The following is a 13462-nucleotide window of genomic DNA, read 5'->3' as shown; positions in this document are numbered from 1 at the left end:
GATATGCCCAGCTACATCCTTGCCGCTAGAGTGTCAAATCGTGCCACGCCACCCGTGAGCGGTTACGAGCACCATAGGGATGCATGGTGCGATCGCAGTGCACGCCATATCCTACCATAGCACATGCAGGCGCAGGGAATCACATGGCGCGATGTGTGCGCACGTTTGTGGCGCGGTCCGCAACCATGGAACTGGGCGCAACTGTATGATGTCAGCATGTTCTATGTGATACACAAGAGATATGATGGCAGCATATTCTGTGACATAGAGCACACTGCTATCATATCTTTACTTTAAGACGTTGGGCCCGATTCAGTTAAACGCGAAGTGAATAGCTCCGGGAATGAGCTCCCGTAGCTATTCAATTCTGCAAGAAGTTAAGGCATGCAAAGCTCGTTCTCTCACCTTAAACAGGGTGTTTAGGTGTGAGAACGGGCATTCGCCGACTAAACTTTCCGGCGTGATGCTGTTTTCCCAGTGCTAAGGGCAGAAAACAGCATCGCGCCTGGACAGTCGGGCTTAGCAGCGCATATGAATTGAATAGCTCCGTGAGCTGATTTCCAGCGTTATTCACTTCTCATTGAATAGAATTGTGCCCATTGTGCACTTATGTTAGCACTGTGGCCCTGATTCAGAGCCGGACGCTCTTTCAGAGCGCTCGCTCTGAATCAGTGCCCTCCCTCTCTTTTTTTTAGAGCGGCCTCCCGGCCGCTCGCATAGCTGTGGGTGACCACCCACAGCTATAGCGAGCGGCCAAAAAGATGGTCGCGATGGTCAAGACCATCGCAACCATCGGGCTTGCGACGAGACCCTTGTGATAGGGTCTCGTTTGCCGCAAGCCCTGGAGTGCTTTTGGCTCTATCAGAGCCAAAAGCACTCCCACTGACATCATTTGTGATGTCAGTGGAGCCGGCCCCAGACGGTAGGCGTTCCCATGGGAACGCCTCCATCTGGGCAGCAACGCCCCCGGCACGCCCACCAAAGGGGGCGTGCTGTCACTCACCATCGACAGCACGCCCCCTTTGTAGCGAGACCCATAGCGACGGCTTGCCCGTCGCTATGCGGGTCTCGCGCATGCGCACGACGGAGCCGGTCTGAATCAGGCCCAGTGTCCCCTGTGACATTGTGCACTTTTGTCGGTACTGTGTTTCCCATGCCATCGTATACACATGTTGGCACCATTTTCCCTGTGAGCTTGCACAGATATTGCAGTACTGGACAATCCCAGGGAAGGAATTCCATCTGACATTTATTTAAATAACAGTAAGGTTAACTGTGTGCTTATTTTACAGTGAGGAAACTATTAGCCTGCGTATGGAAGATGTATAATTGCTCCACATTGCACGGTGCCATGCGGCAGTGCTGGCTAGTTTGTCAATCTTGTTATGCCCAATTAAAATACCGGTAGCGTTAGTATGTGTCAAATGTGTCATATGTGTACTTATCGGCTCCACGTTTCTTTTTTATTTTGGACATATGTTTTTATTCCAGTTATTGAAGATTTTTACAGATTTCCTGTCCTTCATGGTCCTTTTCAACTTCATCATCCCTGTGTCCATGTATGTCACTGTGGAAATGCAGAAATTTTTGGGGTCTTTCTTTATTGCGTGGGATAAGGAAATGTACGACGAGGATATAAAGGAAGGCGCCCTGGTGAACACATCAGACCTTAACGAGGAGCTTGGGCAGGTGAGCAAAGACATATATTACTCAGATCCTGACATAATTCCATGCAAAGATGCCAAAGACCACCAAAGACGAAATGACTACCAAAATCAAAGTGTTATGATTTATATTTAGGGTTGAGTTTATTATTTTTTTAAACTAGTTTGAAATAAGACAAAAAACTACTTTATGAAAGCTGTACTGGCACCTACATGAAATTAGTTCAGTGGTTTTAAAGTACAATTAGTTCTCCCAATTGGTCATGCTTTCAAGTTTTCTGTCTAGGGAAAGATGCATGATTGTTACTAACCCAGCAAAATAGATTAATTCACCTGTGCATGATTAAAGAAATCCAGAAATCTTGACCTGTTGGGAGTACTTGAGCACTGGAGCTGAAACCCACTAATTTAGTTTATCAACTTTAAATGGTGACAGAAGGGGGAGGGGTTAGTGAGATGGCCAATCACAAGCTGCATTCAAAAGATTGCGGCTTTCAATTAGTCCTCACATTCACACAGAACCCACCCCCACGGAACGTATTTGACCGGGGATGTAAAGGGTACAAAGATGCCTCTGAAAAACGACAAAGGTGATGGTGCAGCTTTGTATAATAGTACATATTTTTACTGACGTTCATAACAAAAATGTATTAATTCATGATTAACATGGTAAACCTGATTTGTATTTCTTTCCACAGGTGGAGTATGTGTTTACAGATAAGACCGGGACTCTCACAGAAAATACAATGGAGTTTATTGAATGCTGCATAGACGGCTACAAATACAAGGACTCTGGAGATGAACTATCTGTAACCGATGGTGCTGGAGTCTTTGGAAAAGCTTCTAAGGTAGTGATCTAAGATATGTTCTAAGCTGCAGTTTGTTTAGTAAACGGTTTTCCCAACTGTAATAAGACACAGAAGAGCCATCTTTGCGGTTACTGTCTTATATATATATATATATATATATATATATATATATATATATATATATATATATATATATATATATATTATAATATATTGTAATATGATCAGGGTAGGGGTCCCTCTCCTGGGGTAGACGGACGCCTCCTTACACACAGCAGCCAGGAAACAGCAGTATTTGTGGGTTTTCGTGCAAGCTGGTCGGCACCAGTTTTTATTGTGTGACACCAATAATCAAACAAACAAAACATAAAAATAAACCCTAGCCCGTGTGGGCTCTAACTAGGCAGGTAACTCCCTCTCTACATGTGGCAGGGCCTACTGCCTTACCACAAACATAGTACATACCGATGTCACAGTGTCTCAGAACAAAACCTCAATGTCTGTTCTCCCCAGGGTGTGTGAGACACTGCATCAAAACTCTGCACAGCTCTTAGGAGCCACTTCTAGGTGTAATCACAAATTAGCCTGGTCTTAGGCTGAAAAGCACCTGAAGCGGCCCTGTGGATGGAGCCCTCCCTTCTCTCTCACACCCACACCCCCAGGATCCATCATCCGGCTTTTACCAATAGCCGACACTCAAATCTGCTTGGTAAAACAGACTTTTCCTGAGGGTTTAAAAAACATATGACAGGAATCTGGGACACACATACATGCCATCTCCAACTTCTCCAGTGCCTCTAACACAATATATATAAATAAAAAAATGAGTCGCTAACATACTGATCAGCATAATTAGTCTTCACTTGAATGTCCTCACTGAGCTGTGCCTAGGTGAGAAAACTACTTTACAGCCCAGTTTCACCTCTTCAGTGATAAGTGTAGATATGAACAAAATCCGTACAATTCTGCATTGCCGTAAAGTGTGTCATGCAAGTTATGCTCCGCAAACAATTGTGGGACAAAATGCGTATGACACTGCATTGCCCTTACAGTGCTATCACACAAAATGCACTCCACAGACACATGCATGTTGAAATCTGTGCTATTTCACCTGGGCTCGGTATATTGGGTAGACATTCATGATGTAGACAGTGAACATTCAGCATGTCGATACTGATAAAATTTTGACCTGGTTAGAATGTTAACACTGTCTGTTTAAGGTAATCCTAACCCTATCCATAACCCCTAACCCTAATGCTAATTTCCACAGTTTCCTAATACTAACTTTTCATGTATTGACATTTTATCCATGCTGGAAATTTTGAGGTGTTGACATTTTCACCATGTCAACATTCTGGTGTCAACATTTTGAATGTCAACATTGAAAATGTGTAGAGTGTGAATATTGGTTTAGTGACTGCATGCCTTCTACATTGTATCATGTTATATAGACCATGTGCATTACACAACATCCAGTGTCTTGCATCTTGCCCCCATTATACTGCCCCAGTCCCTGCATACAACCCCTACCTCCATTATCCCCATTATCTAGTATACAGCTCACCAGTGTCCAGGATAGAAGCGCCTCCCCCATCTGTCCATTGTATTGATTGCGGAATTCTCCTCTGTCCATTTCTCATCTCTCCGTCACTGTGCCAAAGCTCTTTGCATTTGGACTGTGACTGTTGTCATAATGGCCAAACAAAAAGCAACTTGCATTGTTCAGAATGATAGTAAAGGTTGCCTTCTATTGAATTCTTTTTTTGGTCACTATTACAGTAGCCACATCCCAAACACAAGTAGGAATTTAAGGCATCCAGAGATAAATGAAAGACTACAAATGTGCCCAGTAGTGTTTCCATAACAGGGCTGTTTTTTGTGTGTTCCTTTCTAGGACAGAGAGGAGCTGTTCCTACGCGCACTGTGCCTGTGCCACACTGTACAGCTGAAAGAAGATTCTCAGTGCGATGGGCCTATTGCGTTATCAGAAAATAAATGTTCCTACATCTCTTCTTCTCCTGACGAAATTGCTTTGGTGAATGGAGCCAAGAGGTGAGAGTTACATATTATATAAATACATGTGTGTTACATGGTTTCCTCTTTTGCTTATACAAAGCTTTGTCTGGCTGCATGCTTACAGCTTCCTTGTATCAGGTGATATATCTGCAAATGTCAGGTCTCAGTAATATGCATGACAGAATAACACTTAGGAATGTGTAGGAATCTGCTGCTGCAGGCGATGCAAGCCCTGGATCTATAAAAGTGATCCATCACCTACACAAAATGGATGTAGCAATATTCAATATAAATTTGCTAGGAAGTGTGAGACACAAAGTAACACATAGTTAGGGAGCCAGTTGGCTGTACAATAATGATTATAGGGTTCGGCCCACAAAATGTATGATTTCATGTAAAGTGTAGATCAGTGTTTCTCAAACTCGGTCCTCAGAACCCCGACACGGTTCACGTTGTCCAGGTCACCTAGCAGGAGCGCAGGTGTAATCATTACTCACTGACACATTTTAAAAGATCCACAGGTGGAGCTAACTATTCTGTAAGGAGACCTGGAGGACATGTAATGTTTGAGAACCTGTGGTGTAGATGATGGGTCCTTTGGGTTCTATCATTTTAGATTTTTTGGGGTCGATTCATTTACCTGCAAGCCACCACTAGGAATGCTTCTAGCGGCTGCGCAGGATGTCTCTCTAGCTGTTTTCTACCACAGCCTATAGTGGTGCGAGCAGAAATCAGAGGTCGGCCTTCCGTTCATGTTCACAGAGCAAGCTGATGCTTCCCCTTTGTGTCTCTATGGGGTTTCCATGTGCTGTTATTTTGCATGCTTGATCATTTTTTTTTGCATGTGAAACAATATCAATTGATATGCAGTTGCAACATTTGCTTTTAGTGACTCATGATCTCTCTCAGCAGTTGCTTCAGCATCGTCATCTTATTTCACAGTCCAGTACTCAGAAGTCCCCCCTCACCTCTAGTTACTGTGGTTCATGTGAGGAGACACATCCTGCTGCTAGTACTGAACATGGTTTAGTGTCATGGTTTCCCCCGCTGGTGATTTGTAAGCATATTGTGCATCAATAACAGGAGATGACAGAACTGTAGATCTGCAGTCCTTGCTAAAGTTCCACTAAAATAAACTAGAACAGAATACATTATGTTGAAGGTTCCCTAACTTCCAGGCATTAAAATGTTTGCTATTGTGTGCAGTCCTAGAAAAATCTTCTGTGTAAGATATTATCACCTAGTAGCCACTCTCCAATGGTGCATACACACGTAAAGATTTTCTGTCCAACCATCCAACTAGTTGATTGGTTGGAATGAAAATCTGGTAACGTATGGGAGTAACTGATGATCAGCAATTTGCTCCTAAACGACAGAAAACAGATGAAAATGGCCGTCAGACAAGTTTGTTAAATATTTGATCTAACAATTTGTTCAAACAACAGTTTGTTTTTGTCCATTTTCCGGCGTTTGGGAGCAGATTGCTGATTGTCATTTGCTTTCATACCTCACCAGACTTTCATTCCAACCAATCAACTAGTTGGATGGTTGGACAGGAAATCTTTACGTGTGTACCCAGCTTTAGGTTCCCTGCAGTGTCTTTAAAAGGTGCGCTTTGAAGTATTACTATAGAAAAAAAAATTCCCCCCCATATTCGAGCCTATACTGATATCTCAATCTGCATCATTTATATATACATTGGGAACGCCGTTAGTTATTGAACGTCTGCTTCAAGTGGGATTAAACTTTAAAAAAAAAAAAACATATGAAATATGCAGAGGAAGCTAAATTAAAATTCTTGCTGTATACATTGTTGCTTACAGTGCTGTATACTGCATAGGTTCCCAAACGCAGTCCTCAAGGCACCCCAACATTTCAGGTTTTAGAGATATCCATGGTTGAGCACAGGTGGTTAAATCAAATTGACTGAGGTACTAATTAAGTCACCTGTGCTCAACCATGGATATCTCTAAAAGCTGAATTGTTGGGGGTGTCTTGAGGACTGCGTTTGGGAACATCTGGTATACTGTATTCTCTATGTAAGGTCAGTGGTTAATTTTCTGCTACAAATGGGCTGATTCCTCTACTTAGAGCCGCATGTTCCAGCCTCTTGCACCATATGGCCTGTGGTGTGTTACGAATAATCTATTATCTACAGGCACATTTATCGGCCATAGTTATCGTGTGCCAATTGTTACAATATCTTTTGTGAGAGCATAAGGACGTGTGAGACAGAATTTCACAGCCATATGCCAGCACTCGGCAGCATGCAATGGGCAAAGTCTACTTAATCAGAGCTAAAGCAGAGGCATAACAATACACCTTCTCAAACATTTATGTTTGCAAATTTTTGTGACATTATTATAATTAATATTGATTGTATGTATAGCACAGCGCTTCTCAGAGAATATTGTATAGCTCAGAATTTTTCAGATCTAGTGTGCAACACTTTTTAAAGATTACACACAGACACGCTTCCTATAACACTATACCAGTTCTTTGAAATAATCTACATTTATTCATGCAGGGCCCTCACACACACACAAAAAGGTTATCACACTTATTGGTAGAATTTATAATATTGCATTTCATATGTTAAAAATTTAATTTTGCAATGTTGACCTTATAATATAGGTTTTATTCAAAATATTAAATTGCCCATATTTTTTTTTATTTAATAGGTATGGATTTACATACATGGGAATTGAAAATGATTTCATGAAGGTTAAAAACCAAAATAATGAATTGGAAGTGTAAGTATGTTAGGGCAACAATACTCTGTGAATGTAGTTTATTTTATGAGCAGATATCTGATAGAGGTATGGTGAGATGAATAGACAGATACAGATGGAGAGAGAGACAGATGGCGGATTGGCTGTTTGGCAGGGAATGTAAGTGCAGTGTAACCCGTATAGCCAGCATATAGCAAGGTGCCTGTCTGCTCTTGGGAGTCCATTGGGTAAACTCAAAGTGCCAGGGTGTGCATATAGGTGGCAACACTGTGCAAACATCACATCAATTGTCCAATCTTCTACTTCTTTAGAACCAACACCTCATTAATTAAAATCCCTTGTCTTAGCCTCATTAATGGCTTATATAAATAATGAGGTCACACCAGGACTGCCCTTATTTCATGCAGCACTGTTGTTACTGAATATAAAACCAAGCTTAAAAACACACATGTGCCTAGAAATGTGCTTCTCTGCCACGGTATAACTGGTAGCTGCAAACTGCACCCAATTAAAAATATTCAACAAGACCCGATCTATGCCATCTTAAAGCTGGTGTAAAAATAAATCCATAAGATTAAATCTCAGATATATATTTATATAGATATATATAGATATATATATATAATTATATATATATATATATTACACAAAGTATTCACCCTCCTTGGCTTTTTACCTTTTTTTTGTTACATTACAACCTGTAATTTATTTTTTTTATCTGAATTTTATGTGATGGATTCGCACAAAATAGTCTAATTTGGTGAAGTGAAATTACAAAGATATATATAAAAAATAATCTTTATAAATAAAATTCTGAAAATTGGCATGTGCATATGTAATCGCCCCCTTTGCTATGAAGCAAAGTTGGTTGCACCAGAACTCAAAAGTTCTGGTGCAACCAATTACCTTCAGAAGTCACATAATTAGTGAAATGAAGTCCACCTGTGTAAAAAGTGTCACATGATCTGTCAGTATAAACACACCTTTTCTGAAAGGCCCCAGAGGCTGCAACACCACGCATCACACCATGAAGACCAAGAAGCTCTCCAAACAAGCCAGGGACAAAGTTGTTAAGAAGTACAATTCTGGGTTGGGTTATAAAAATAATATCCAAATCTTTGATGATCCCCCGGAGCACCATCAAATCCATCATCATCAAATGGAAAGAACATGGTACCACAACAAACCTGCCGGGAGAGTGCCGCCCACCAAAACTCACAGACCGGGCAAGGAGGGCATTAATCAGAGAGGCAGCACAGAGACCAAAGGTAACCCTGAGGGAGCGGCAGAGTTCCACAGCAAAGACTGGTGTATCTGTGCATGTGACTACAATAAGCCGTACACGCCATAGAGCTGGACTTTATGGAAGAGTGGCCAGAAAAAAACATTACTTAGTGATAAAAATAAGAATACACGATTTGAGTTTGCCAAAAGGCATGTGGGCAAGTCCCCAAATGTATGGAGGAAGGTGCTCTGGTCAGATGAGACTAAAATTTAACTTTTTGGCCACCAAGGAAAACGCTATGTCTGGCGCAAACCGAACACATCCCATCACCACAAGAACACCAAACACCATACCCACAGTGAAACATGGTGGTGGCAGCATCATGCTGTGGGGATGTTTTTCAGCAGCAGGGACTGGGAAACTGATTTGAGTCGAGGGAAAGCTGGGTGGTGTTAAATACAGGGATATTCTTGAGCAAAACCTGTTTCAGTCTGCCTGTGATTTGAGACTGGGACGGAGGTTCACCTTCCAGCAGGACAGTGACCCGAAGCATACTGCTAAAGCAACATTCGAGTGGTTTAAGGGGAATCATTTAAATGTGTTGGAATGGCCTAGTCAAAACCCAGATCTCAATCCAATTTAGAATCTGTGGTCAGACGAAAATTGCTGTTCACAAGCGGAAACCATCCAACATGAAGGAGCTGGAGCAGTTTTGCCTTGAGGAATGGGCAAAAATCCCAGGGGCAAGATGTGGCAAGACTTATCCAAAGCAACTTGCAGCTGTAATTGCCGCAAAAGGTGGCTCGACAAAGTACTGACTTTAGGGGGGTGAATAGTTATGCACGCTGAAGTTTCTGTTATGTCGTCCTAAATGTTGTTTGATTCACAATATTTAAAAAAACACAACTTCACAGTTGTAGGCATGTTCTGTGAATGAAATGATGCACACCTTCAAACAATCCATTTTAATTCCATGTTGTGAGGCACCAAAACATGAAAAATGCAAAGGGGGGTGAATACTTTTGCAAGGCACTATATATATATGTGTATATATATATATATATATTAGAGATGAGCGGTTCGGATTCTGTGGAATCCGAACCGCTCCGAACATTGGGGATCCGAGTCCACCCGAACCCTGTTCGGGTGTTCACCGCCTGACTCGGATCCCCGTTCGGGGCCGAACGGCGGCCGCCTGATGTCGGATTCTCACTAGAGAATCCGACATCAGGTCTCCTCGCGTGTAGGGCAGAGCGCAGTGATAGCGCTCTGCCCTACACAGACACAGACACACAGCCGCCAGCGGCAGCTGTGTGTTTGTTACAGCAGCCAATGAGAGTCACACAGACTCTCATTGGCTGCTGCACGGAGGGAGCCGGCTGGAGCTCACACATGAGCTCCGTCTTCCGGCTCCCTCCTCAGCGTGTGACAGAGCGGACGGCGCGGGAGCGGGGAATCAGGTAAGTTTTATTATTTTTATTTTTTTACTTGTCAAAGGTCCGGGGGCGCTACTGGGGGGGGGTCTGCACTACTGGGGGGGTCTGCTACTGGGGGGGGGCTATACTACTGGGGGGGCCATACTACAGAGGGGCCTGCTACTGGTGGGGGCTATACTACTGGGGGGGGTCTGCACTACTGGGGGGGGTCTGCTACTGGGGGGGGCAATACTACTGGGGGGGCCATACTACAGAGGGGCCTGCTACTGGGGGGGTCTGCTACTGGGGGGGCCATACTACTGGGGGGGATCTGCACTATTGGGGGGCCATACTACAGAGGGGCCTGCTACTGGGGGGGGGCTATACTACTGGGGGGGTCTGCACTACTGGGGGGGTCTGCTACTAGGCGGGGCTATACTACTGGGGGGGCTATACTACAGAGGGGCCTGCTACTGGGGGGGGCTATACTACTGGGGGGGTCTGCTACTGGGGGGGCCATACTACTGAGGGGCCTGCTACTGGGGGGGCTTACTACTACTGGGGGGGCTGCTACTGGGGCAGCCTACTACAGGGGGGGCCATACTACAGGGGGGGCCCATACTACAGGGGGGCTACTACTGGGGCAGCCTACTACTGGGGGGGCCTGCTACTGGGGCAGCCTACTACTGGGGGAGCCATACTACTGGGGGGGCATACTACTGGGTGGCATGCTAATGGGGGGCATACTACTGGGGGGGGGCTGCTAATGGGGGGCATACTACTGGGGGGGGCCTGCTAATGGGGGGCATACTACTGGGGGGCATTCTACTGGGGGCACTGCATAGTGGACCCTACTACTAAGGGGACTGCATAGGGGGCACCACTGCTGGGGGACATTGTGTAAGGGACACCGCTACTGTGGGCATTGTGTAAAAGGGTCACTACTGTGGGCATTGTGTAAAAGGGGCACTACTGTGTGTCGTAACATAAATAAGAGACACTACTTTATGGTGTAATGTGAATCAGGCCCTATGTGCGGTGTAATGCTAATAAGATTGTGCACTGTGACTCCTAGGGCCGTAGCCCACTTTGTAAACAAGTACTGTGACTCTGCTGGCCGTACCCCACTGGGTGGGTGCACTACTTTTCATTTCTGCCACTGCTGTGTGGCAATGTGTCATAGATGTGCTTTATACTGTGGTGTCGTTGTGCCGCTGCTTTGTCGCTTAGTAACCAGTCAGCTCACTGCAACCTTTGGCCAATAATGTTGAAAACAATATTATAAGCTGTGATATGGTCTAAATTGACTGGAAATTAATGTTATTGAGGTTAATAATACTCTAGGAAGAAAAAAAAGACCAATTTATGTGATTTTAGCTTTTTTTGTCAATTTTTGTAAAAAAATCCAAATCCAAATCCAAAGCCAGTCACCGCAGTTTGGCAAATCCAAATCCAAAGCCGGACGACGAATTAGAACCAAATCCAAATCCGGCAAAAATGGTCCGGCGCACATCCCTAATATATATATATATATATATATATATATATACACATACACTAGCAAAAGATACCCAGTTGATGGTTGGTGTTTGCACGTTTTATTTCTGTGGTACAGTAGGCACACAGAGTACAGGAGACATGGAAATTAGTACATACAGGAGGGCAAACGAGGTTAGCACGGCAGAGCATTTCTGCCTTCGCCTCTCACTTCTGGTTCTTCAGTTCAGTATACAGTAGGTGGCTAAAGTAACCAACCCCACTGAGTGTCCAGTAATGTAATCCCAACCTGCTGATATAGACATAAACAAAATCTGTAGAGTAAACTCTGCTGCGGAATGCTCACCTTCTCAAAGTTCAGTGGGGTCACGCTATTAGGTAGTCTAAAGTAATAGATTGCTATGAAATGTGAGTGTATGTGAGGCTGCAGTATAAATTGCCATGATCATGCCTGTGAGACTATTGTACAGAGACTTAGCTAGGTCATATTGCTAATTATAGCCTTGAGTGGAGAGGCAGAATGTAGAGCTGTCAATGATGAAGGCAGGTTGGCAAGTCATTGCAGTCAGAGTGTTCTGAGCACGGAATTCGGGGTCAGTGTGTGCCTATTGGTCTTATACTACCGGGATAGTGATGTGATTAGAGGTGTGCAGATGCCAGATTTAACATGACTACAAGTGATGCAGCTAATGTGAACCAGAGGGAATGGTGATTTAGCGTGTGTAGTTTTGTTATGTAGTTACTGGAGGGAGGTGTGTTGAAGGTGAAATGATGGAAATGACCGGAGGTGGTTGGTTCCTGTTTAGTATGCCAACGTGTATTGTAAAGTGGGTGAGGAGGCCAGCTTCTACCCATGGCCCATAATCTCCTGCCATGGCTACTTTACATTTCTTCACAGAAGATGTCAAGGACATTCTCTTGGTTTGTTATGAAATAATGAAAATAAGGAAGTTAAATACTTGGTAATTATGTTGGTGTAGACCTGCTCCCAAGCACCATTTCTCTAATGAAAATATCCTTCTAGAAAAATAGTTTAGCATGAAATGTATTTTGTTGGTTGATTTTGTTGTAATGTATTAGTTCCTTTAGTATTCTTCATGGCTATCATAGACATAGCTTATGATTTATGCACTTGTGTTTTTATCTTCACAACATATTTGCGGAAAGGTCTTCATTGCCTTTTTTTTTTACCATGGTTTTACTGGTTTCCAAATCCTTGTTTTAAAGGGAAAATACTGAAGCATTTCTTATTTCAGATTTGCTCATTCTATTACTAAATAACACGAGTGACATGATGCCTGACCATTGAGTATTAGCATTAGTTATTGCTTCATAAATCTGAGTTCTTCTATCACTTTACTGTACATGATATTGGTACTGTAGGAGACACTGTTCCCAGCATAATATTGCATTATATTTATAGCAACTCCCAGTCATACTACTCATTTTTATGATGGGAAGTGCTGAAAACAATACTGTAATTCTTCTGAATTTCTTAGACTACAGAGCCCCTTATGTTCATATTATAGATATCTGAATTGTAAAAATAACAAAAGTAGCTCAGTGTTGTGGGCACTCTTAGAGTATCTGTTAAAAAATTAAGAGCAAAACTACAAAACATAGCACATGGACAGACAACAAATATCAAAATCAATGACAACATGAGTAGACCACCCAAAGGTTGTAAGAATCATCTGGTGTAAAATGGGATTCCTGCACAGATTTATAGATTAAACATGTACCATTGGTCTAGTAATTGCCAATTAGTAGATAAATCAAATATAATTCAGGAAAATAAATACCATCCACATATAGTAGACACAAATGCATTCACCATTTCTCTAGCAGTGACAATAGTTGTATAAACACTATATTAAAAATGTCACAGGATAGGTGGAAGTTCAGTTAGAAAAGGCTAAAATTAGAAGTGCTAGGTTTCTACTACCTGCTATGTGCCCCATGGCAGTGAACAACCGATGAGAACACCGCAATGCACAATGAGTGTGCTAGATAGTTCTGCATTCAGTAATTGGGGACTGATTCCTTCACAGTAGTCTGATAAGATATAGAAAATGTTGGAATGCGTTCCTGAAATATATCCTAG

At 42.9% G+C, this 13462-nt stretch overlaps 1 protein-coding gene across 3 annotated transcripts in view; it reads left to right on the top strand.

The window, feature by feature from the left end:
- ATP11C (ATPase phospholipid transporting 11C (ATP11C blood group)) overlaps window positions 1-13462 on the top strand; it is a 191629-nt gene that overhangs the window by 118454 nt on the left and 59713 nt on the right. For all 3 annotated transcript variants that reach the window (XM_088465804.1, XM_088465807.1, XM_088465806.1), the window contains exons 12-15: window positions 1492-1689; window positions 2363-2512; window positions 4368-4525; window positions 7171-7242. In XM_088465804.1, the coding sequence (XP_088321930.1) occupies window positions 1492-1689; window positions 2363-2512; window positions 4368-4525; window positions 7171-7242 (578 nt within the window). The remainder of the gene's footprint in view (window positions 1-1491; window positions 1690-2362; window positions 2513-4367; window positions 4526-7170; window positions 7243-13462) is intronic.

Source organism: Taudactylus pleione, unplaced genomic scaffold (genome assembly GCF_031769625.1).
Source record: "Taudactylus pleione unplaced genomic scaffold, aTauple2 ptg000064l, whole genome shotgun sequence".
NCBI classification, from domain to species: domain Eukaryota; kingdom Metazoa; phylum Chordata; class Amphibia; order Anura; family Myobatrachidae; genus Taudactylus; species Taudactylus pleione.
The sequence above is the reverse complement of the archived record's forward strand: the minus strand, read 5'-3'. Positions and strand labels throughout refer to the sequence as shown.